This window comes from Calypte anna, chromosome 2 (genome assembly GCF_003957555.1).
Source record: "Calypte anna isolate BGI_N300 chromosome 2, bCalAnn1_v1.p, whole genome shotgun sequence".
Classification (NCBI taxonomy): domain Eukaryota; kingdom Metazoa; phylum Chordata; class Aves; order Apodiformes; family Trochilidae; genus Calypte; species Calypte anna.
Genome location: NC_044245.1, coordinates 48,502,437 through 48,525,707, shown reverse-complemented (window position 1 = coordinate 48,525,707; position 23,271 = coordinate 48,502,437). Strand labels below are relative to the sequence as shown.

The 23,271-nt window shown below is 39.4% G+C and overlaps 1 protein-coding gene across 2 annotated transcripts in view; it reads left to right on the top strand.

The window, feature by feature from the left end:
* The window catches only part of PDE1C (phosphodiesterase 1C), a 294,638-nt gene extending 271,998 nt beyond the window's left edge, over window positions 1-22,640 (top strand). The window contains exon 19 of one of the 2 annotated variants that reach the window (XM_030445208.1): window positions 22,471-22,640. In XM_030445208.1, coding sequence (XP_030301068.1) covers window positions 22,471-22,640 — 170 coding nt within the window. Of the gene's footprint in view, window positions 1-7,510; window positions 7,617-22,470 lie in introns of those variants that run through there. The other variant, XM_030445209.1, reaches the window with a different exon arrangement.
* The last annotated feature ends 631 nt before the right edge of the window (window positions 22,641-23,271 follow it).

Here is a 23,271-nt window from a genome sequence, read left to right as displayed (position 1 = left end):
ACTAGAGGGGGAAAAAGCTTCTGTGCATTTTAAAATCCTTTCTCTGCTCTTTTGAATAAAATAACTGTGTCTAATTTTGCAAATGACATCTGAGGCAAGCTGGAATTTGCATAGAGCAATTCACTCTGAAGAAGTTTTTATGTGGTTTTAGTACCAAGGAGAGAATGAACATGGTGTGATGTGATCTTTGAAGCTAAATGTAAAATACATTGTCAACATCCTGACCTCAGGAACATTGCATTACCATGGTATGCATGCTCCACCAGAGTATGGGAAATATGTAGAAAGGCATCTTCTTGCATCATTATGCCTGTGAGTTTGCAACTTTCATGATAGTGTGTATGTAAATCTTATGGAAAGCACCTCGTTTTCTTTGAAACTTTAATGCATCTCTTATTTAGTCTGTTTTCCATCATTCACACCATGCCAGGTACTTAAAAACTCCTTAGATACTTGATTATTTTTTGCTTCTAGTTTACATGCAGTCATAGATATATGTGACAAGTTTAAAAACTGGGACTAGCATTTGGCTTGATTTAAGATTTAAGTGAATATCTGGAATACTCATTCCAGTTGCAGGGTAAAAAAAATTTGCTGTAGATACTTAAGTAGTTTTTCTGAGCAGTTAGCTTTATGGGGAACATATTTTCTGGTTACCTTTGGTCCTTGAAATATAGTTCTGGTCAGAGATAGCATGTTACTATATTGTTCTTTGGGAGTAACTTCCATGGTCCCAGAGGCATAGAGGAATGTGTAATTTATGCAGTACATTGTGTAAATTCCTTCTCGATTTTGCATCACCAGACATTTTATTGCACCTGTCAAGAAGTGGAACTGTGACCTTGCTTCTGTTAGAGTCCTTCTTACCCCATTTAGGATAGTTTCTCTGTGCAATGATGGATAGAAGTTCTTTGCTTCTGCAAGAGGAGAGTCCTACCTACTTCCTAGCTCCATTAATTTATGTTCAATCCAGTGACAATCAGGCCTCTTTTTCCTCATGGAACACTTATCCCCGAAAGAGGAATAAGATCATGTCCAAAGGGAATACTAAAGAAATGGGTAACTCAAAAGAGGTCAGTGAACTTTATCTTTCATCTTATCCCTTCCGCAGGGAACAGCTAGCTTCCAATTTGGGCACTGTATCAATGCTAAAGGTATCTTACTAGATAGAGACTCTGACAAGGTAGTTTAAGTAGAAGCATTAAGAGGGGAGAAGGCCAACTTTCAGGTGTATAAGAATCCATATTTAAAGACTGCACTTGATGAACTGGCAGCTGGGTGCTTGGGTGCTTCCTTCATGCTGGAACTGCTGCCAGGTCACTCCCAGGGAGCAGAGAAAAAGGGAAACCAACCTCTGCTGTTAACTCTGCAGTTCTGTACAGTTTGGTCTACAGAAGATTGAGAAAGAGAAGGGAGTCAATTTATAGGTTAGTTTCCTGAAACTCATACCTTAATAGTAATCTTTATTACTTATTACCATTAATAATTCCATCACTAGGCAATTCATTCAGTTCTTTGCTTCTAAACTGCTGCATTGCTATTGTTAGTGTCAAAACCTAGGACTTGCAAGCAATAATAAATGTAGAAGAAGAAAATCATCAAGTGATATTAGTTGAAAAGTTCTGTTTTGCATCAGGCTATAGCAATTAAATTCTAATTCAAAACAAGTGATTGTCAAAAACTGAAGAGGTGCTGAAAAAAATACAAATTAAAAGGTTTGCTTTGAAGTGATGTTTCACATCACAGCTTTAAGTAAATGGTAAAAATAAAAATCTGGTTTGAGTTCAAACCAGAAAAGTTCAACTTGATCTTTCATTTCCTCTCCACTCCCCTCCCATCAAAAAAACCCACTCCCCAACAGTCTTTTTTGCCATGACAAAAAGCAATTACTTTTGTCTAACCCAGAGCTAAGCATTATCTTAATTTTTCAGTTTAGTCAATCAAAGAAGCAATTATTTGCTCAGTGCTAATTACAGAATTCTGATTCATACATTTGGTTGAAAACTTTGCTGTCTGTGATTATCTTTCGTCCCAGGGCAGCTCATCCATTTTGTGCCTGGAAAAGCACCAACATTTTCATTTCCATTCTCAATAGAACAGCTCTTCATGAAAACCAGGATCTAATTTTTATCCCAAACATGTTCAGAGCTTTAAATTATGTTTGATTATGACATCCAGAATAATCTTTCACACTCACTCCTGAAGGTAGCTTTGCAAACTCAGTGCCTAATTTCTTTCATACATTCTGTACTCAGGAAACTCAGACATAATTTGGTGTAACCAAACTTTTGCCAGAATATTAGTTGTGGTTTTCTCTGCTGTTATGTATTTCCATAATGTTTTAGTAAGCAAAAAGCATACATTAATCTTTTTCTTCCATCACTGATGTGATCTCAGGTAAAGTGTAATACAAGCTGTCAAATGGACATAAAAGTCAACATCAAAGTGAATACAAAATGGTTTAATGTCATGAATGATTTAGGGTAACTATGTGCCAAAGTTCAAAAATCATACTACTTTCTATGTTAATATCATCTCTCCTCCTAATGTTTACGTTAAGCACTTGGGTGGTCTGCTAAATTAGAATGGTGGTATTTAAATTCAATTAAAAAACAAGTACTCAAAACTTTTTCCCAACAGTATTTGTTTTCCCTAGCTTTAACAAGGATGCAGGTACCTTCAAGTAACAATCTGTTTTACTTGGAAAAAATAAACTCTCTAAAACTTCTTGTCTATTAGAAAAACAGAAAATGAAGATGAATTAACTTATAATGTATACTTCTTTCTTTTGCCGATCTTCTGAACTTTGTTTCTTAGGCCTCATTCGTCTCTGGTGCAAGAGAATAGCATAAATATGCAGAATTTATTTCATTGTGGTCTTCATTTTCATTTAAAACACTTCCCAAGGGCTTTAACAGGAGGTGGGATCACCCAGTTGAGAAGTGAGAAATGAGTTTTTTGACATCTCAATTCTTCGGAGCTCTAGAAGTAGCTTTAGCAGTGCTTTTCAGATGCAGACAAGTTACAACTAATCACACTTAAACACTCAGGCTAGACAAGAAATAACCATGCTTTTGGGAATAAAATTACAAAAACAGGGGCCACTCCTGCAAGATGTTAATAGGTCCACAAAAGGAATGAAAAGTGGCAAGTTTAACACTCTGCCCCACCAGCTGCAAATAATGCCGTCGTTTGGAGTCGGAAGGATAACTACCTTCTGAATTATGGGTTATTTGAGACACATTTACTCAGGCTGTTATTTCCCCTCATTGTGCACTGCATCACTAGTAATCATTTCATGATATCAGTTCCATAGAATAATTTGTCATTTCTGTCGTTATTTCACTCAGTGCCTGGATGGAGAAGAATGCTGGGGGTGAGCAGAGTTTGGAATAGTCTTATCCCAAAAAGCATAGACTTCTACTAAGTGAGGGTAGAGGCTGCTTTCAAACACCATGTCAAATTTCCTTTCCTAGGAACACTTGAACAACTAAGCTGGGTCAGACCAAAACTCCCTTTAGCTGACCATCATCTATCTGCAAACACTTAATAGCAGAGATCTTCATGAGCAAATGAGAGCTAAGGAAGAGGTCAAATCTTTGACTTGAATAGCCTCTGGTGGATTTTTCTTCCATTTTGTCTATCTTTTGAGCCCTGGTATTCTTTTGGGTGCTAGGCACAGGGGCAACACAAACTCAAAATTTCTTTAGGTGTTATGTGAAAAATCACGTTTTTTTATTGGTTTTAAATTTACTGCTCGATAATTTCATTTGATTACCCCCTTCCTGGACTCTAAGAAACACTGAGTAATTATTCTCTAGTCACATTCTTTGCACCACTCAAAATCCCATTTACCTTTTCTGAGATTTTCCCTTCAACTCTCTGTTTTCAAGCTAAAGAGTCCCGGCATGTGTATGAACTTCATACATTTAACTTTCTTTCAAGTGCAACCCTTTCTGATATCTGCTGTTTATGCAGTCTGTAACACTAACAGTCTGTGTTACACACATGGTTATTGGGATGTCACAAGATAATCTGGTTTTAAGAGGAATGAAACCTGCAAGATACATTTTTTTATCCATAGATCTTTAAGAATAAACTATACAAAGTACAAAAATGTTCATTTTAACATAAATGCTGATATTTTTGGTTGGTATCTTTATGATTTTACGTCATAAAAGTATGAAAAGGCATCACCATAGGGAGCGCAATAAGGGATCTACTGAATGGATATGTTTAAGTGAGGCTCTCTTCTTTTTCTTTTTCTGCATATTAAAACTCTATCTCAAAAAGTATCTTAGAGTAATATTACCTTAAGGGTAACATTATTTGGTGATGTGGTGGAGTTCATTCTCTCATCCTCACTGAAGTGCTCAAGCAGCAAGCGAAGAAGATGAGATTTATTCATGCTAAACACTACTTTTTCACAAGTGAAATGCAAGGTTACCACAGTCTTCTCAGAAAGAAAATCCAGGGTTTTTTTTTTCCTGGATAACAGTGGTGTCATCTTGCACTTCCTTCATAATTAAGTGCCTATTTGAGCAGAGGAAACAGGGACCATGCAATAACCTCACACTTTCATTGCCAAGGACTGCGAAGCAAGCCAAGTTGTTTGTGAAAAAAAGCCTCCCAACAAAATCATTATTCCACATTGCTGTCCTGAAGTCTGCACTATTTACTTTTTAGGAGAGAAAATAGCAGAATTTTCTTCTAAATGCAATTTGAAAACAAACATCTTGTTCTGACAACCCAGGCCAGCACTAGAGGCTGTGGGGAGATGTTCTGAGCCTTCTCTGAGCAGTACTGAGCTTTCAGTGGCTGGGGAGGAAGGGATGGAGGGAAAGGAGAGGGAAGGGACAAGAGTCTGGCTGGAGCAAAAGAGAGGCAGTGGCTGGGGAGGAAGGGATGGAGGGAAAGGAGAGGGAAAGGACAAGAGTTTGGCTAGAGCAAGAGAGAGACAGTGCCTGGGGAGGTCAGCTCTGCCTCCAGCTGGTACAAGCGGCACCACGCCTCGGATTTACACTCGGTGAAGAGTGTGAGTCATTACAGAACAGGTGTAGTTTTTGAGTCAGTCTAAACTTTCACCTCAGTCTAAATGCCTCTGGGGCTCTGTTCCTGTTCTCCAACTGGGTAGCAGATTGTGAAAGTTTGCATTAGACAGGCGTAATAAATGCCAACTGCTAAAGCAGGTAGTTTTTATAAGGCTTTGTACTCCAAAGCATTTGTTTAATCACAAAAAGAGAGGCAAATGTGTGAGATTAATCACTGGCTGTGCAAAACTGACAGCCAGCTTCCTGGCTGTATGGGTACAGTCACATGCTGAGTAATTCTGTGTGAAGGAAAAGATGAACTGCCAAGTACTTTCCCTTCGCGGTGTCAGGTTGGATAGTAACATAGTATTTACATTCATTGACCAGCAAGCATAAGTTAAAATGCCTTAGTATAAGCTACAAGGTGATAGCACAAATGGACTTCAAAATCTCCTTTCAGTGGGTGATGGCACTGTATAGCTGTAGAAGTCACTGATACTTGCGTTATTGATCAAGACAAGGGTCAATACTCAGCCTTGACAAACAATGTAAACTCCTAAGTGACACTGAAGGACTGAAATATGCCTTCAGATGTGACTATTTCAGATAATGACATTCATTATATGCCAAGTGAACTACTTGTATCAAGCACTCTATATTAATTCTTTTTCCTCCTTCAGTTATCTTTGCAAATACACTCTAATATTTGTGCTAGATCTATTGTGCTGAGATGAGAAAGGCTGAATCACAACCAAGGTTAAGGTAGTTGTAGCAAAGCTATGTTGTGCCAAAAGGGAAATTCATCTCCAATTTAAAATAAATGCTATACTGGAATGTTCTTGCTGAAGCTTATGATAGAGCTAACAGAAATACAGAGCAATATGACTCAGTTCTCCACAGGAAATTTCTAGAGCCTGGGTAAAAAAAACAACAACAAACAAACCAAAACACATTGCATTTTCCCTTGTTTCATTAACAGAAATGGGAGGGGTTAAGAGTCTGGTATGGATGGCATAGGAAGCAGAGGGCATGTTGCTTTGCACTTGGAGCTCTGTTTCAGATTCCTGGTGTGAATCAGGAAATAATTTAAGAGATTCAGAAATAATAACTGCTCAAAAATGCTATTTGGTCTACGTGTCCCAAATTACTTTCTTTCTGGGTCAATATTTTCTCTTCAAATTGTAGCTGATGGTACATCTCACAGAATTATTATGAACCTGTTAATGACAGTAAGTCAGGCTGAACTTTTTAGATGGGAGACTATAAGGAAGTGTAGTCCTATTGTTACAACCTTTACTATTGCCTATTGTAGATTATGCTATCTGTAGTGCTGGGAATGAGACAAATCAGTCTAAATAAATCCAGTGGAATACTGAAAGCCTAATTCTTTATAATAGAGTCTTAGAATTGCATCAGTGAGCAAGGCATTGTACTAACTTACAGGGGACTACCCTGAAAGTCTACTTGTTCGTAGTCATGCCAGCCTTACATATAAATTTGTCTCTCCTTGAGCTGTTTCTCCTTAATTGAGAGACCCTTTCAAATGTACTTTAAAAGCCTACCAACACAAGCATTGTCAGAATAACAGTAGCTCAGCAAGCTGCCACACATTTTCAGATAACTACTTGGGATGACCAATATAATGTAAAATATTCGTGCTCCAGTTTAAAGCTTTTCTAGGGGACTTACTGAGAAGGGCAGAGGGACAGTTGGCTAGAGTGCCCTCTTTCATCAGAAACTGCCTTCTTTCACTAGAAATGAAGAAAAAGGTTTCTTGTCTACATTTTTTCTTCAAGGAGTTCTGTTTGTTCTCAAGATTCACTTTTGGTTTACTACATAGAAAACAGTTATGTTTGTACATTCAGGATAATTCTAGTCAAATATAGCCTAATTTTCAGGCCATGGGATTATAAATATTTGTCAGAGGAATCAGGCAGATTATAACAGGCACATATTTTTTTAGATATCAAGCACTTATACATACATAAGACTGTGCTTCTCATTGCAAGCTCTTTGTGAGAAAGTGGCTTTTCAAAGGCAGTGCTTTTTGTGTGCAGAGTATTTTCTTTTCTTCATCTCAAACCACATATACAGCATTGTGGCTTTCATGAACAAAAAAGATATTTAAAGAGCAAAGGTGATCGGAGATCAGAGATCTACAGCAAAGAAACCTAACGAGACCTCTTGATCTAAGCATGTTGGATACTGTTATGTGATTCCATTGATGACAAAGGTTGAATTCCTGCTGGATTAGTCAGAAAGCAATGGATTTCACTTTGTGTAGGACAAAGTGATTTTTCCAGTGGAGCCAGAGGAGATACTGCTTTGGTGCATCTCACCCTGAGGCCCTTCTTGAGGCTTGGAGTAAATGAGGCTGTCTAAACTTATTCCCTGTTTCTTTTCCAGACTACCAGCTCCATGGACAAAGGGGAGAAAGGCCACATTTGACACTTTTCTTTTTCTTTTCTCTTTTTTTCCAGATGCAGAAGAGTAAAAATATACTAAAAAAAGAGACTGCCATTTTGTTTCACCATTTTAGCCGAGCTTCTTCATTCCTGTTCTCCTCCTTCTTCCACAAAGACCAGTTTCTGGGGAAGGCATTAAACAACTCTCAAAACACTCCTCCTCCCACTGGCTACTTCACAGCTAATAACTCTGGGTTCTAGGGTGGGGTTCTTGTTTTTTCGGGTCAGTTTTATTTTTGTTTGCTTGTTTGTTCGTGTATGTGTGCATTTTTTGTTGTTTGGGGAAGTTTTGTTAAAAAAAAAAAAGCAACAAAAACAAGTGGTGATTTCCTGATGCAAATGCTTCCATTTTTCTGAACAGGTCAAGCAAATAGATGAAAGTAATCTTCAAAGCCAGTATTGCCCTTTGCTATGCCTCGCCTCATGAAACCAACATTAGGATGATGCAAAAGAATATTTAGAAAAAGAACAACCAAACTTGATAATACTTCACTTTTTCTGTTTTTGTTTCCCCTAAGAGCATTTTTCAATTGCTTATAGACAGAATCTGACATCAGTTTCACCTTCACCGTGGAAATCTGTATTAATAAGAATGTTGAATTTGTAGGTCATTTGACCATTTGTTAGATTTGTTATCTTTCCCAGATGATATGATGGTAGCAAAATGTTTTTGCTTATTGAAAGCAGGAAGACTCACTCAACCCTGCATTTTCTTCTGGTTTTGCAGTTAGTATTAAGAAAGGACTCATTGATGAAAGTGATATTCCCTTGGGGCAAGTTTTGTTAGACTCTGAGAGCATGTACTAATGTACTTCTTGACGTGCCTGCCTTAACTTGACATTTCCAATAATTAGCTGTTTCCTGTATTTGTTCGTGGGCTACGAATAACCACTCTGTGTCTGACCTGAAGATGTAAGAGAAGGGCAGCAGGGAACCACACAGATCAATTTTTACTTTCATCTCAATGTGGGCTTTCATTCATTACTGACTGAATGGACAGGGTAAAGAAAAAGAAAGGTGTTGCTGAAGGAGTACAGGCAGATGAAACCAATATGAAAAAGTATGTCCTAAATACACTGCTGGAGTCAGTGGATAAAGCTGTCTCATAGAATGGGCTTACACACATGGAAAGTAGACGTCATTTTGGTCCTTTTGAAAAAGAAATGTTAAAAAAAACTAACTTGCTCAGACCTTTGATTCAGGAAGGTATCTCTGTGTGTGAGTAATGTCAAACATGTATGTACTTTTCTGGCTTGATCTTGTTAGGAATTCAGTTAGTTGTAAGTAAGTTTACTTGTTTATGTGAAAACTAAGACACATACATACATAAACAACTGGTTTTTTTGTTAACTCCTTTTTTTTTTTTTTTTTTAGGATGAGGTCTTGCTATGTTAGTCTTACGTTTATTTTACAAGGAATCCAGACTGCTGTCATGGCTATTTGCTGTGGAGAAAACATGCAAAACAGTGGTTTAGGATGGTAAATCTTTGGTGTTTCTTTTTCATGTTCAAAAGCAAAGGACTTTACCACCAGCCTATATTAGAGCTTGGATCTGTATTCCTGATTAAACTGTGCATAGACAGGGGCAAGCTTCCTGTCACACTATCAAAAACCGCAGCAGTGAGCTCAGCCTAAATCCACATTTAAACATGAATGCCTTCTCACTCAGGAGTGTTTGTAACTTGGAGTTTGATTATTGAAACTAGAGATATTTTGAGTTCTTGTTTTGGACACCAGAGTTTGAGTTTGTTCAAAGCCAGAGATTTAGATTAGGTTCATGCTGTGAAAAGGAGGCACTTCAATCACTTTTTTTTTTCAGAAAGAAGAAGTACAAAAATAACTCCCGCAGTTCTTAGAACTCACAGTTGGCTTCAGTGAACCAGCTCATTTAAATAAAGTAAATAGAAGGGCACATAGTGTTCCTATTCTTCAGCTGCTGGTTCAATGGGGTAGATTTGCAGGATGCTGGGAGGACGGTGGTGCCACAGCCAGCACCAAGCACACTCCATGTTGTGTGACAGGCTGTGTCACCATGTAGCACTTTCCCCACTTCCCTTTCCTCTCCTCCATCCACATTCAGCCCTGCTAAGAGCAGCAGGCTATGACCCCCAGCCCTGGCCAGGCTCTTTGCAGGCACATTGATGAAATATCAATAAAGCAGAACTAAATTCCGCAGAGATGACTCAGTCCCTGCTGAGTCAGACTTTTCCCTGAAGTCTTGGGGAACACACTCTCCCTGAGTGTTTGGGCAGGAGGTAAAGGATGATTTAGTCAATATTTTTAAAGTTATCTTTACCTAATATACAGTGACTAAAGATGCCTTAGATTGTGCACAGTGGAATAATAATAAAATTTTTCTTCATCTGCTCTGATACATATTTTCTTTCTTTCTGAGAGTGACTGCTTTCAGATACCAAAGCCAAACTGCTTAATTCTCTGCTGGTCAGTTCTTCTTTGTCATGCATTAGCACAGAGGTGTGAAATCAGACTCAAAAATGTTTTTCCTCAATTGTTAGGGTTATTCACCACTGGCAGGAGCTAATGGAGAAGTGTTGGATTTCTTATCTCTTGGGAACTGCAGATCAGAGCTGCCATTCCAGAAGAGATGCTATAGTCAGAGTTACTGATCTCAGCATGCAGGTTTGCAACAAAATGTTTTGCAATATACAGGCAGTCACAGCTAATGCTAATATTCTCCTGCTCTTTTAAAATAATTTGAGTAGGCTACAGTGGATTATTAGCATTTTTTAGAATTTTTTGTTGTTATATATATAAAAAGAAATCTATTAGCTTGGAAATATACAAGTGAAAGTGAAATCTAGAAATTGAAATCCCATGAGACTGGGCCAGATGAAAGCATCTTTTGTGGGATCCCCTCCCAGGATCACACCTACATTCCCCTAATCTGTTCCCCCCACACCTCCCTGGAACACTTTGCAGAATTCTGCTAGTGCATTGTGAGCCAAGGAATGATATGTTTAGACACCTCCCGATTAAACTAGAGATCAGCCACTGTGCAATTGTGTAAAAAAATAAATTTTTTTTAAAAAAAAATTACAGAACTGCTTTCTCTTATTTTATTCTACAAAAGGAAATGGAAGTGGAAAATTATTATCAGCTAATGGTCTATGTTAATAAAGAACGAGAAAGAATTTCTGGTTTTACATCCTTAATTAACTTTCTCCAGATGTATAGAAATTGTTTTCAGATCCCTTCCTTTTCCATCCTCACTAAGACTATACAAACAATGAATATGCCAAAAATTCTGCACATACAGGGCTCATTGCATTGACCTCATGCCGAAACTCGATGGACTTATTTGGGAGCAGCCATCAGTAGGTACAAAGCGTTCTTCTGGTGCCAGAGAGCATCTTACAGAGGGCAGCTCTGGCTGGGAAGCTCTTCTGCCTCTGTGCAGGGATTGCTGGTTGTTGCTCTCAGAAATCTCTGCCTTTCTGGAAGAGGCCCAGGATGTCTTCTGTTTCCCAGAAACTTTTGTTGAGGGAGAATGTTATTGTAACTTGGAGAGAACCCAGGAACTTTGCCCCTGTAGAGTAAGGAGAGATACCATTGCAAGTATCCCAATCAGGCTTTTTTCCTTTAGTCAGGACTGGTGGTCAGGGAATTAGCAGACCTTTAACTCACAGTGATGTAGGGCTTGAACTCCTGGCCCCACTATAATTATATTAAAAGAAAAAACAGCAACAAAAAAAAACCAACCCAGAAGCAATATGGTTTTATGCTTTTCGTTATTTACAAGGGTAGCAGTTCCCTGCATTGCACCCTGCATTTGAACCATGTGTTTCTGTGACAACATGCAAGAAGCATTCACATATGTGAAAGAAGGGGTTTGTTTATTTTTTTAATTTATTTTTTTAAACACAAAAACCTGTTATGTGTCCTCTCAAAATGTTTAAGTCAACCACCTTTCCTTACAAGCTACACTGTCTTTTTTCAAAGTTATATGGTCAGAATTCAGTGTTTAGCTATAAAATTATGATGGATGTCACTCATGTTTTCCGTGTTTGAGACAAAAAAGTGCCAGAAGCCAACTTTTTTTGCTGATGATAAAATAGGTAGTAGATTAAAAAAACCAAATTTTTCAATTTAAGACTTAAAACACATTTCAGAGCAGCCTTATCTAAAAGTAAAGCCTTTTGTACAGCTCCAGCTGCTGTAAACACACTGTATATTAATACAGTAGTGTTTAGCACCAGAATGAATCTGAAAGTTCCTGATGGGTCAATGAAGATGGCAAATTCCTTTTTCTCAGTGTTTCTTTTTTCAAGCATAAGTTTTGTGGTTGCAGAGAAGCTTCCCAAAAATATAGTTGATTATGCTAGAAAATATGGTGGTGTTTTTGCAAACCACCCTTTGAATAAAGAAATGTTTGCATATGTGCTTGTAAAGACTTACTGGAATCAAAGTAAACAAAAATATCTCAAACTAGATAGCTGGTAGTGCTGTGCTCCTTTGTAATCAGATGGTCTGTGAATCCATCTAGCTAAATGCAAATCCTTTCACCATTAGTCCTTGGTAGTAATACAATAGATTCCATATGTGGCTTTTAATTATATAGCTTAATAATCTGTTCAAATTAGAAATGACAAAATTTTTTGCTTCAAATAGAATAAACTAGTCTATCAACAGGATCTCATGAGATGGTTTTAAATATTTCTTATTGGCTTTTCCTTCATATTTTATTTTTATAATAATGAAACTCATCATCCTCTGATAATTTATACCACGTGTTAGTGATTTATAGTCAGCAAGTGACAGAATAATCAAGACCTTTTCTTTTACCCTTCTTAAATCCATCAGCATACCCAATAACTAAAAACAACAGAGCAATCCTATGCTTTTGCACATTTTAAACGGGCACTGATCTCAGAGCTGGCTCAGTGTCTGAATCTCAGCTTTTGAGTAAGCAGGAACACGCTGGATGAGGATGAGAAGGAGCCCTGCAGTACTGACTCTGCAAATAGCTTCAGAGAGCAGGCATCAGAGCTGGCCAGGTAAAAGGGGGGGTAAAAAACACCATCTTTTTACATTTTAAAGCATAAATTCAGCTCCCTCTAAAGTGGGTGGGTCCATTTGTATTAGCAGCAGCAAGAGCAGATCTGCTCTGGTCTTGGTTTAATGTCAGTTGTGCATCCTAATGCTGTGCAATCCTCCCTTCCACAGGTAGACAAGTCTTGTGATTCCACATAACCCTTTCCTTGTCTGATTACTGTAAGCAGAGCAGGAGCAGAGCAGGCAGTCACTGCCGATGCCATTATTTTCTGTTAAAATGAAATGCTGGCCATGAATTTCCACTTGCTGAGATTTCCTTCACATTGCTGCAATGACCCTTCTGATCCCCAGCAAGCACAGAGGGTTCTGATCTGTACCCAGGCAGGGCTGAGACTTCAAGGCATCTGGTCTCCCTGTTCTGGCAACTTGACTACCAGCTTGAAAAAAGTGAAGTTGGCAAGCTGGCTCAGGACCTGAAATTCAGTTTTAGTCAATTTATTTACCCATTATATATAAGTGCACAACAGGACTCACTCAAAGGCCTCACAGCACCCTCTTGGCATTTTGTATTCTTATGTTTTCTTCCAAGTGTGTAGGTATCAACTGCTGTGTACTCGTAACACCCCAGTTTTAGAAGCTATCCAGTGGTGGGGGGAATGTATATAATCCTGTTGTTTTTACCTGTGGTAGTAGGAGTGTGTCTATAAAACAAAGTTTCTTCTGGCCATCGGGGTTTTCTAGTGACAAAACCAAGCAGTAGAATGACAAAGTGAGCATTTTCCTTTTCTTCTTTCTTGGATGATATTTTTATAGATTTTTATATGCAATTTTTTTAAATACTTGCTATTTTTATTGTAGGGTTCTGGTTGGGTTTTTACCAGACCTTCTGGCTGTCTAGAGGCTCAGATTCTCACAGGAATATTTCCCTTCCCTTTTGTCCTGTCTTTTCTTCCCTGACAGACAAAAGCTTTTGCATTTGCATTATCAGCTTAGAGCAAATTAACACCTAGGTCCTGATCACTCTTCCAGTTACACTGAAGTCAAAAGAAGTTGCATACATACAGCATTGCCTGCTGGTCCCACCACTGCATCTGGGGCAGAAGATTAATCAACCCAAACTTGTACAACTAATGACATGCAGGGTGGTCTGTGTAAAGGCAATGCACCAGGGTGGTGCTGTCTTCCTTTGCAGTGGTAGGAGCTCCTTACACCACAATATGTTAAATAAGAATAGATAGATCTCTTGGTTCTGAGGATGCTACTTTTTGTAGTCTCTACAATCAAAGTCATACCCTAGCAAACTGACTGCCTTCAGCAGGGAGGAAGGGTAGACATTGTGGCTTACTTTTGACAGTAGATTTCACTGCTCTTGTGGCTAACCCTGGAGTGACAGGTCCTAAATAAAGTTAAGAGAGATTAAACCTGTGGGTAGGAAGGATAAAGGGAAATTAACCAAATTCAAGGGTCTTGGTCTTGTAAAATAACCTTTTCCCAGCTGGCATTCTGTAGGGAATTCTATGTATGAAACTTTACAGTGTGTTTATATTAGTAGATGATAATGGAGATGTCTTGAACTGAACTGAACTAAAATAAACAACATACACCTGTTCTCTAACATTTTTCAAGGAAGAAAGAGGCAGGTTGTTAAACTATTTTGCACCAGGGGTTATAAAACCAGTTTAAATCCATGTTGAAAGCAAAACTAAATGCAAGATTGCTCCCAGGACTGGGTGGGTAAGGTAATGAAAAAAAAACCCACCAACAACTACTTGGTTTGTTATGACTCATAAAGAAAAAAAACAAGCAAAACTGAAATGAATGATACCGTGTAATGCCAAGTATTCTCAACTGGTCTGAGAATAAATTTAAACAATATGTATTTATTGTTAGTTCCTTATTTGAAAAAAGAGGCTTGTGGTCTCTAAATGTATAAAATATTTTTCAACATTCCAGTTTTTCTGTAACTGAGTCCATGTATGTTCATCCTATTACCAAATAAAAACAATGAGGTCTCCACTCCATTTGAATTAAGAAGTTGTAGAAGGGTCCATTTTGTTCTGATGCTTTCTGCACCTGATGGATGTATGGCACTTGTCATTTCCTTTCCAGCATCCAGGTCCCTGTAGAGTACTGGTGATAATCGACTTCATGTTTTTAGCATAGTGGGAACATTGCTTAGACAGGAGCAATTGCTTACCACTTGCCCCTGTGAGGAGGAGTTAGTGGCATTACATAATTCCTAAAGGCAGGGAAACTGAGCTAGAGAAGTCAATACTTTATTTAAAGACCCCAAATTCAAACTCTATCTGTTTGGGGATTAGACCTATCAGACTCACCTTTCCTCTTTTGATTGAAATCACAGCTTGTAAGAGCATCTAAAACAGCAGCAGACCATACTAAAGATGTGTGATTTTTTTTTCCTGTACTACTGGGAGCACAAGTGTTGATCCCACAGGGCTGGCGTTCTGTGCTTCAGCATTGCTTACAGACCTCCTTTCACAGCCTTTCAGCTACATCTCTACTTACCACCTTCTATGAAGTATCTTACACCACATGTAGACTCTAGCACTGTTTTACCAGTAGTGATTGCCCAAATAAAGACCAGAGATTTTCCATACTGCTGCTGTTTTTCTGTTCAATCTTTTCTGTAAGATGAGAGGAAAAAATAGTGATAAAGAATGGCAAAGGCTGAGCCGTTCTCTCTAAGGAGGATGTAAAGTTTGGAGATGTTCAATACATGAAAAGCCTTGTGCATTTCCTTTTGCCTGAAATTCCACTTCTAATTCATTGCGTCCCTCTCTGGGAGGTTCACTGGTATTGGTTTCCCAAAGAACACTAAATGTGCATATGTTTTGTTATACCATATGTATTTGTATACCTTACTGGCTTGGTTTGAGTCTCTATGTACTTCCATGTACTCTACTTGCCCTGCAAGTAGAGATGAAACCAAGCAGACAATTCCTGTTAGATATTGAGAGAGTTGACTTAGTCCATTGTGATTTTCAACTTAAAAACACTGGTGGCCACATAAGCAAGAGGGGAGAAACGATGATTTGGGAAAGGCATCTAATGATTTATGATGATATTAGATCTAATGATCTAATGATGATATGTCACCTCTGCTTGCAAATACAGTATCAGAGTCCTTTCTCTGGTGCCTATAGCCTGTGACATAAATGTCTGGAGCCATTACCAACCGGTGGTTCCCAAAGTGAAGCAAGCAACTCAGTGAACTGCCACAGAAGCAAGGTAAGTGCTGTGTAACCCCCTCCAGAGCTGTGCCAGATATTGAAACTGGCAATAGCCAGTTCTGTGAGGACATGTAGGCAACTGAAGGGAAAGCTGTCTGAGATCTGGCAACAGTTTATAGGTCCAAAACTTAAGAACATGAAGCTTCCAGAATCAATGACTCAGTTATCTCCATCCAAACCCAGTAAGTGATAACAAGAAAAATGTGCTTGATAGTGACTCCTTTAGATGGAAAAGGTCCCCAGAAATGAGGTTACTCTCCCAGTTAGCCTCACCTAAAACCATTATTAAAAAATGGCAGAAAGAAGACAACAAACAAATTGTAGTGATGACATCTCTATAAAAAGCATTTTCATGGCTGGTGGGACTCTCATTCATCCATTTCTGCTGAATCTACTCTTTCTTTTTAAAGGCTCAGCACGATGTTCAGCTGACTTACCAGGTTCGAGTTCCTCAGCAAACCACCTTACATTGCCAGGTCAGTCGGTACACTCTACTTTGCTTATGTGTGAAGCTTTAGAAATAGGCACTCAAAGTACCTATGGTTTGGACATAAACAGATGACCTCATCTCTAGGTATGGCATGACTTTTACTCATTAAATAAAGTTAAACCCATTCAGTTTAACTCAACAAGTAAACTGCTGGTTTTAGTGGACTTTGCTGCATTTCAGGGTTTTTTTTTCTTGGTTGCTGTTGTGTTTTTTTTTCAACACCTCCTGTTTTATGGCTTGTACTGCAGGCTTCACAGACTATTTTAATTTGATTAGCAAATTACTTTAGGCCATTATTACGTGGACGTAAATGCTGAAGGGAAAAAATAAGACTGTTTTGTAGATGCAAGAATAGCTTTTTGCTACCCTTCCCATCTACCAAATCCTTGAACCTCTATTTCACCACAACAACCATTCTGTAATTACTTCATCTTTGTACCATACAACTATCAGAAGAAAGGAATGTTAATATGAAGCAGTTATACAAAATAATAGCCGAATGTGAGCAAGATGTTTTTTTCCATGTTCTTATGCAAGTGCACTTATATATGTCTAATTCACAGTAGGTGAAAACAGAGTAGGTCTGCAGGAAGAGAAATAAGAAACCCCCAATTAAAAAAACAAAACAAAACAACACAACAGCAACAACAACAAAAACCAAAATAAAACACAAAATAAACAACACCCCCCCCCCAAAAAAAAACCAACCAAAAAACCCAAAACATCAGGCCTCAAAAGTACTGAAGAAGTTTTAGTGCATATATTTCCATCAGTGACTGCTGTTTCAGCAGCTGAGGTACAGTGTGGCTCCATATGTAGATGCCAATGTGCAGTACCATATTTCTGCATGGTTTCTGTTCTGTTCTGTTCATGGTTCTTTTGCAGCCACCACCTTAGCAGGTTGTTCCCCCAGGAACAGCTGCAGCCATTGCTTGGGTCTAAGTAAGGAAAAGAATGAGCAGGAATGTGAGACAGCTCAAAACACTCTTTTCCCTTAGTAAAACAATGTGCTCTGTGTAGTACTGTCCTGCTTGAGAACAAGAGGCATGAGGACTCCCAGGTATCTTAACCTCTGAATTTTTATCATCATTGGCAGAGACAGTAAGTATTCCCTGTAACTATTACCGATTTCCCATAGGATCCCAGCATTTGTTAAAAGTCTTAAATTTATATACATAGGGGAGGCTGCTACTTTAGATGATTTCACTAATGATTTCCTTGCAAGTGACATTTAGACATCTTGCTCTTTGGAGAGATTTTGAAGAAGTTTTGCTTTTTGCAGAAAAAAAATGCATTCTTTTAAGGAAAAATTGTAGAATGAAACATTCCTGTTACACTACAGCCATAACTCTCAGTTAATGGAACATAGCTAATTTCGAAACTACCTCAATTTATATACATTTTGGCATGTTTGCATTGGTCCCATGTCTGTTTTTGAAAAGCAATTCTTACCCATGAGTTTTTGTTTATTTTACCACTTCTGACCCATCACTCTGTTAGTACCTGCAAATCACAAATCCACATACCTTCTTATGTGTGATACTTGTTCTGAGCTGGCAGACCACTCTTATAATAAGAAAGTAGAGAATGTAAATGCAGAAGAGAGGGGTTGCCATAAGCTATAAGGAACAGTCCCCTTTTTTTGCTGACTTGCTAAATGACCTTCCTCAAATGCTTCTTGTAGAGTTTTTCCTCATCTCTTTGGGAATGATAACATTTAGTCTCCTTTAAATCTATCTGATCTAGGGATTTTTAAAATGTTATTATTAGAAAACTATCAAGAGAGAGGATCTACCTTGAAGAGAGTGGGGGTAACCAACCTAATAGTGTCCCGTTTTCCAAAAGGTTGTTGTTGGTTTGTTTTCCAGTCCAGCCTTACTTCCAGTAGCCATACTCATTGTGACAATCTCCCATCAAATTAGAGGTAGGTGCTGTCTATCTGACACTTAGGGAAATTACTAGATGTGGTTCAATTCTCTGTTCAGCTCCCACTTCAGTGTATGTTTTGGCATCGATTGGTTTAGGGGCCCACTGCTTGCTTGGCTGTTTAACACTGGAAGTTTCCCACTTGTGCTCTGTTCCTGTGGCTTACACAGCTAATGGTTTAGTCTGGTGTGGTTTCCAAGTCAGCCCTTCCGATGCAGCTATTATTTACAGCTTGTGATGGAGAGTAGATAATAGTGTCGTATTTTCCATGTGTAAGGTCCAGTGATGTATTTTACTTATAGCTGTTATGGTATTGTTTCTTTATTCTCTATATAGATCATGTTTTGGAGGGGAGCTGCTTTCACTGAAAGTAGACACTAATTAATTTGTACTTGAGACCCAGTCTGCAGCAAACACGCACACACACGCACACACGCACACACACGATTTTCTCAATGAGCAAATGCCACTGTCTTTGCTATCTTATGCTGGGATTAGTCTCATTTCTGAAGAGCGAGGCTGATGAGAGGAGGGATATGTGCATGTGATCCCATCAGCCGCTTCACCAGCACCAGTGGCTGATCCCCCCCCATAGCTAACTTTTGAATCTGTGCCTTCTCAGTTTTAAGTGTGTGAGAAGAACACCCAAGAAGTCACAAAGCTGGAGAAGTTCTACCAGGTTAGGCACCTGCATGCAGGAGAGATGCCTAGCAGGGCACTTTGCAGTGCCACAGGGAGCCCAGCTGCTGCAGGCCAGTCTGCTGCTTCCTGAATGACTCCTGGTTATCATGAAAGAGTATGAACCAACCATTTCTCTAAAGATCCTGGACTCTGTATGGTGAGGAAGTGCATTAATGTACTCAGAAGTATTATGTATAATACCTGAGTGACCACATTTTTCGTGTCTTGGAAACATTTGTAAATCTAATTCTATCAGGGTCCTGGCGGTGCTCACAGGCCTCAATGACTGGAACCATCCTTCCTCTGGGAGGCCCAACACCTCCTGCTGAGGGCCCAGGGGATGATGTCTTAGCTCAGTCTGGAGCTGCCAGTCCCTGCCCGAGTGACCCTGTAGGTGTTCCCATCTTTGCCCCTGCCTCCTGGATGACCGGGGCCCTTCATTGTATAGAGTTGGTCTCCTGGGTGGAGCCCTCAGACCAGGCCAGAGTTTGTCAGGGAGAATTTAAGACATAAGAACATAACTGCTATCTTGTGTTCTGTTGTGTTCTGCTCTCTTCTCTTCCCTATGCTTCCAATGATTTGAATAATGATGAGTGTTATTTACTGGAAATGTCAGGGATTTTTCCTCCAAAACCACTTTCAAGGACACAAAACATAAAAGTTACAACTGGAAACAGGATTTTATTTTTATTTCTCTGACTCTGTCTCAGAGCTGATGCTCACAAGCATTGACACAAAGTGCATGTGCAGCCAGCAGCAGGCTGGTGTATGCCTCACCTATAGCTGGAAAGAACATCCCTTGCTGTCTGGCAAAGGCAGCCACAGAGCTGCAGAAAGTAGCAGCAGGAACACAGGCCAAGCAGTCCCTGTCTGCTGAAGAGTGAGAAGGTGAAGAAGGAGGGTCAGGACCAACCACACACAAGAGAAGAGGAATAAAAGAGGTGTGTGGTAGCATGGGGTATTTCCCAAGTGTGACACGTAGCGACGACAAACACACTTTTTGTATTCCCAGACTTGCTCCTTTGCCGCCGTGCTCCTTGTCCAGTGATCCATGAGAAGCTCTCGTGCCCGCCCGGCGCTTGTGCTGCACGCAGGGAGAGCTGGAAAGTGGCAGCTCCGGGTGGTGCAGCCAGGCTGGAGCCCTTCCAAGCACAGCCTGGTTTGCACCAGCAAGAAACCCTGGGGAAACAGAGCCAAGGGAAGAGCAGAGCTGCTCCCGCCCCAAATGGGGAAGAGAGGCCGAGAGAGCCGGGGCACGAGTGGTGCCCTGGGGGTGCCAGAGCAGCAGGTGGGAACCGAGCTGAAAGGGTCCAGAGGAGCCCTGACAAGGTGCTGTGCTCAGTGCTATAGAGAACAAGAAGCAGCCCCCAGCAGGTCTCTCCTGGGGGTCTAAGCAAGCTTCCTCCCCCCAGATGTGGGGCACGAGGGCCATCTTCGTGGAGCAGGAGCAGCAGCAGCAGCACCTGGACACAGTGGCCCAAAGGAGCCCTGGCAAGAGCAAAGAAACCCCCATAGACACTTTCTAACCCATCATGATCTACAAAGCAGCAGCTCTGCGATTCATTCTTTCATCTGTGATGACCATTATTTATTACACAACTGAAGGCATAATGTCAATATAGCACAGGTGTTTATACCAAGCAGCTGACAATTTTCAAGAATCTAAATAGTTGTATCAAAGAAGGGATAAGAGGAAATACTGGTGAATGCTGCTCCAGCCAAATCTGAGGTTTGCACAGCTGCTGTTCTGTAAGGTGCTGGGTTGCAACTCCTTTTGGTCAGAGCAAACAGCAGCTAATGCATTCTTAGCCTGCTTGCTAAATCAGTGTCTGAATGATGAAGAGTTGGTCTCTCTGCATGATGCTACCTGTTTAACCATTCTGGTCTACACTTGCGCTGCCCAAACACCTCTTTTTCATTGTCCTAATGATAGCCATGCTTATGGCTTAGTGGCATCAAGGTTAGACACTTGTAATGCTTGCATCACTTCATACATGAAGCTCCTGAGAATCATAACCTATTGAAGTCCACAAAAACCCTATGAGGTAAGAATTCTCATTTTTATTCACAGAAACTGAAGTGAGTGTTATAGTCTAGGTCACACAAGAAGTCAGGAAATCTTAAGTAAGGAAGTAAGGAAAGTAAGAAGTAAGGAAATCTTAAATCTTGAAACAGAGCCCTGGAGTACTGAGAGTCTTACTCCTATCACTTTGAGTCACTAAAGCCTGAAGAAATTAAATGTCATGGATCTTCTTTATCAGTTCCTGTATGAGGATGATAAACTGCAGTGTCAGTGTTGAGGATAAAGCCCCTAAACCCATTAGCCAAGTCATCTCTGCTGGCAACAGCTCCACTAAAATTCCAGTTAACAATAAACATTCCCCCATGCTGAGCAATGGAAAATCATATAACAGTTTGGCTGAATCCATGCTGAGTAAAGAAATTAGAATTAATCTGAAAAGAGAATGTGCCTCAAAGAACAGCTACTCACCTGGATATTTTTCAAGCTTTTAATTAATGCCAATCTAGTCTAATTGAGAACAGGAAAGATTATGACTATGCAGAAATCTGGATTTGTGTTTCTAAATTATATGAGCTTTAGAACCATAAGGCATTTTTTTGTTTCTCAAGATATTTTAAGAGTACAACTAATAACTCAAGGAGTTCAACAAGGTAAGAGTGTGACTATTCTAGTATTTGATGTTAACTAGCCCAGATGGGAATCTTTTCCATTTCTGAGGATTCACTCTGAGAGCAACGACTTTTAAAATGCTTATCATGCTAATTATTGACTTACTACTAAGCATAAAATGGATACATTTTGGTTGTAGTGGTGTTTCATTTTTCATTCTGACTTTGTAAATATGTAAAAAAGCAAGACATAGATTTAAAAAAAAGACAGAGTCAAGAGGACAAGAATAGTCAGGTTCATATGCAGCCCACTTGGGGATTTCAGAATAGCCTGTAGTTTGCCAGTCAACTATATGAAACCTTTCAGATCCACCTATTCCTGAATTCTGGGAAATGTGATGTCGATCTAGATTTGTTGCCTTAGATTGGCCTTCTTCAAAGATATTTTGAAAACAGGGAGGTATTTATCCATCTATATGTAGATAGGTAAGTATAAAGTTGCTTCTTCATTTGGACTTTTGGCATGTCTATCTTCTGCTTAAAATGTTATTTCTTTTAGAATATTCCTTGGGATTCAGCTGTGCTGGTATAGTCATCTGGCTTGTTCAAATAAGGGCATGATTTCCAGATCAAGTATTCTGCAGTGTTACATTGCCCAAATTTCGATTTTAGACATTTCTATGTTTTGTTCTACAGTTTTTTATCTATATTTATGAATAATATTTTCACTTTTTTTTTTTTTTTTTTTTTTTTTTTTTTTTTTTTTTTTTTTTTTTTTTTGTCCCCTGAATATTTTCCTAACCCTCTGTACCTAGCCATTAACTCCAAAGAGAGCCCTGTCTCTCAGGCTGAGAAACCCTCCTTTGCACAGACAGGCTGTGCTGAGTGGGATGGATGCAGCTTCTGAGGAATTAATTTCTTGTCCACCAGGAAGGGAGTGCTGGGCATGGTAACCATCATTGTTCTTCCTTTGTCACCACCAGCCATCAGACCTCAGCTGCATCACCTCAGGAGGCCCACTCATGGCTCAGGAGACTATTTCCCAGCCTTACACAGGAAATCAGAGGAAAATCTGATGAGAAGTAAGCTGCTTGACCAGAGGGGAAGGATGAAGAAGATCCAACACATATCTCAGACCTGGAATAGGAAATAGCAGAAGAGATGAAGAGGAATGAAGTGGGGATGAAGAGGATCTTCTGGAATGATGCTCCTCACAGGTGGATGGAGGACATTGTGTAGCCATTGCACAGGCTGTGCTGTGTTGTACAGCAGCTGCAATTCTAGACAAAATCAAGTGTATGATTTAGCTAAATAACCTAGTGGGCATTTTGTTAGAAATATTCTCAATAGCCACCTTATTATTGCAGCAGAAGCTCACTTAGTACTAAAATATTGGGCTGTTACCTTATAAGAAGTAATTGTATCTCATTATCTCTTGTCAAATTAAGGAAGCCAATGCTTCCCTAGATTGTTGAGACACTTATGATGGTCTCAATGTGACCTTCTGCCTACCACAAGTAAGAAAATAACTCCTATTTCAGACAGCATGGGACAGGTTTTTTCTAGCTTAGCTGTATTGAGAAAATATGTCCTCCTGTCTTAGAATGATTCGTATTCAGGAAGATGAAGGCTGGAGGCTGGAGTACAAAGGGTTTTTTTGCTTCACTCATTAGAAAAAGAAGACATAGCACAAAACTAAATTTGTTCTTTGCACAAACTCTGGTAAATATTAAATATCACTGATTTTCTTCTAGGCTTTAATTTAGAGTTTGATCCCATGTGTT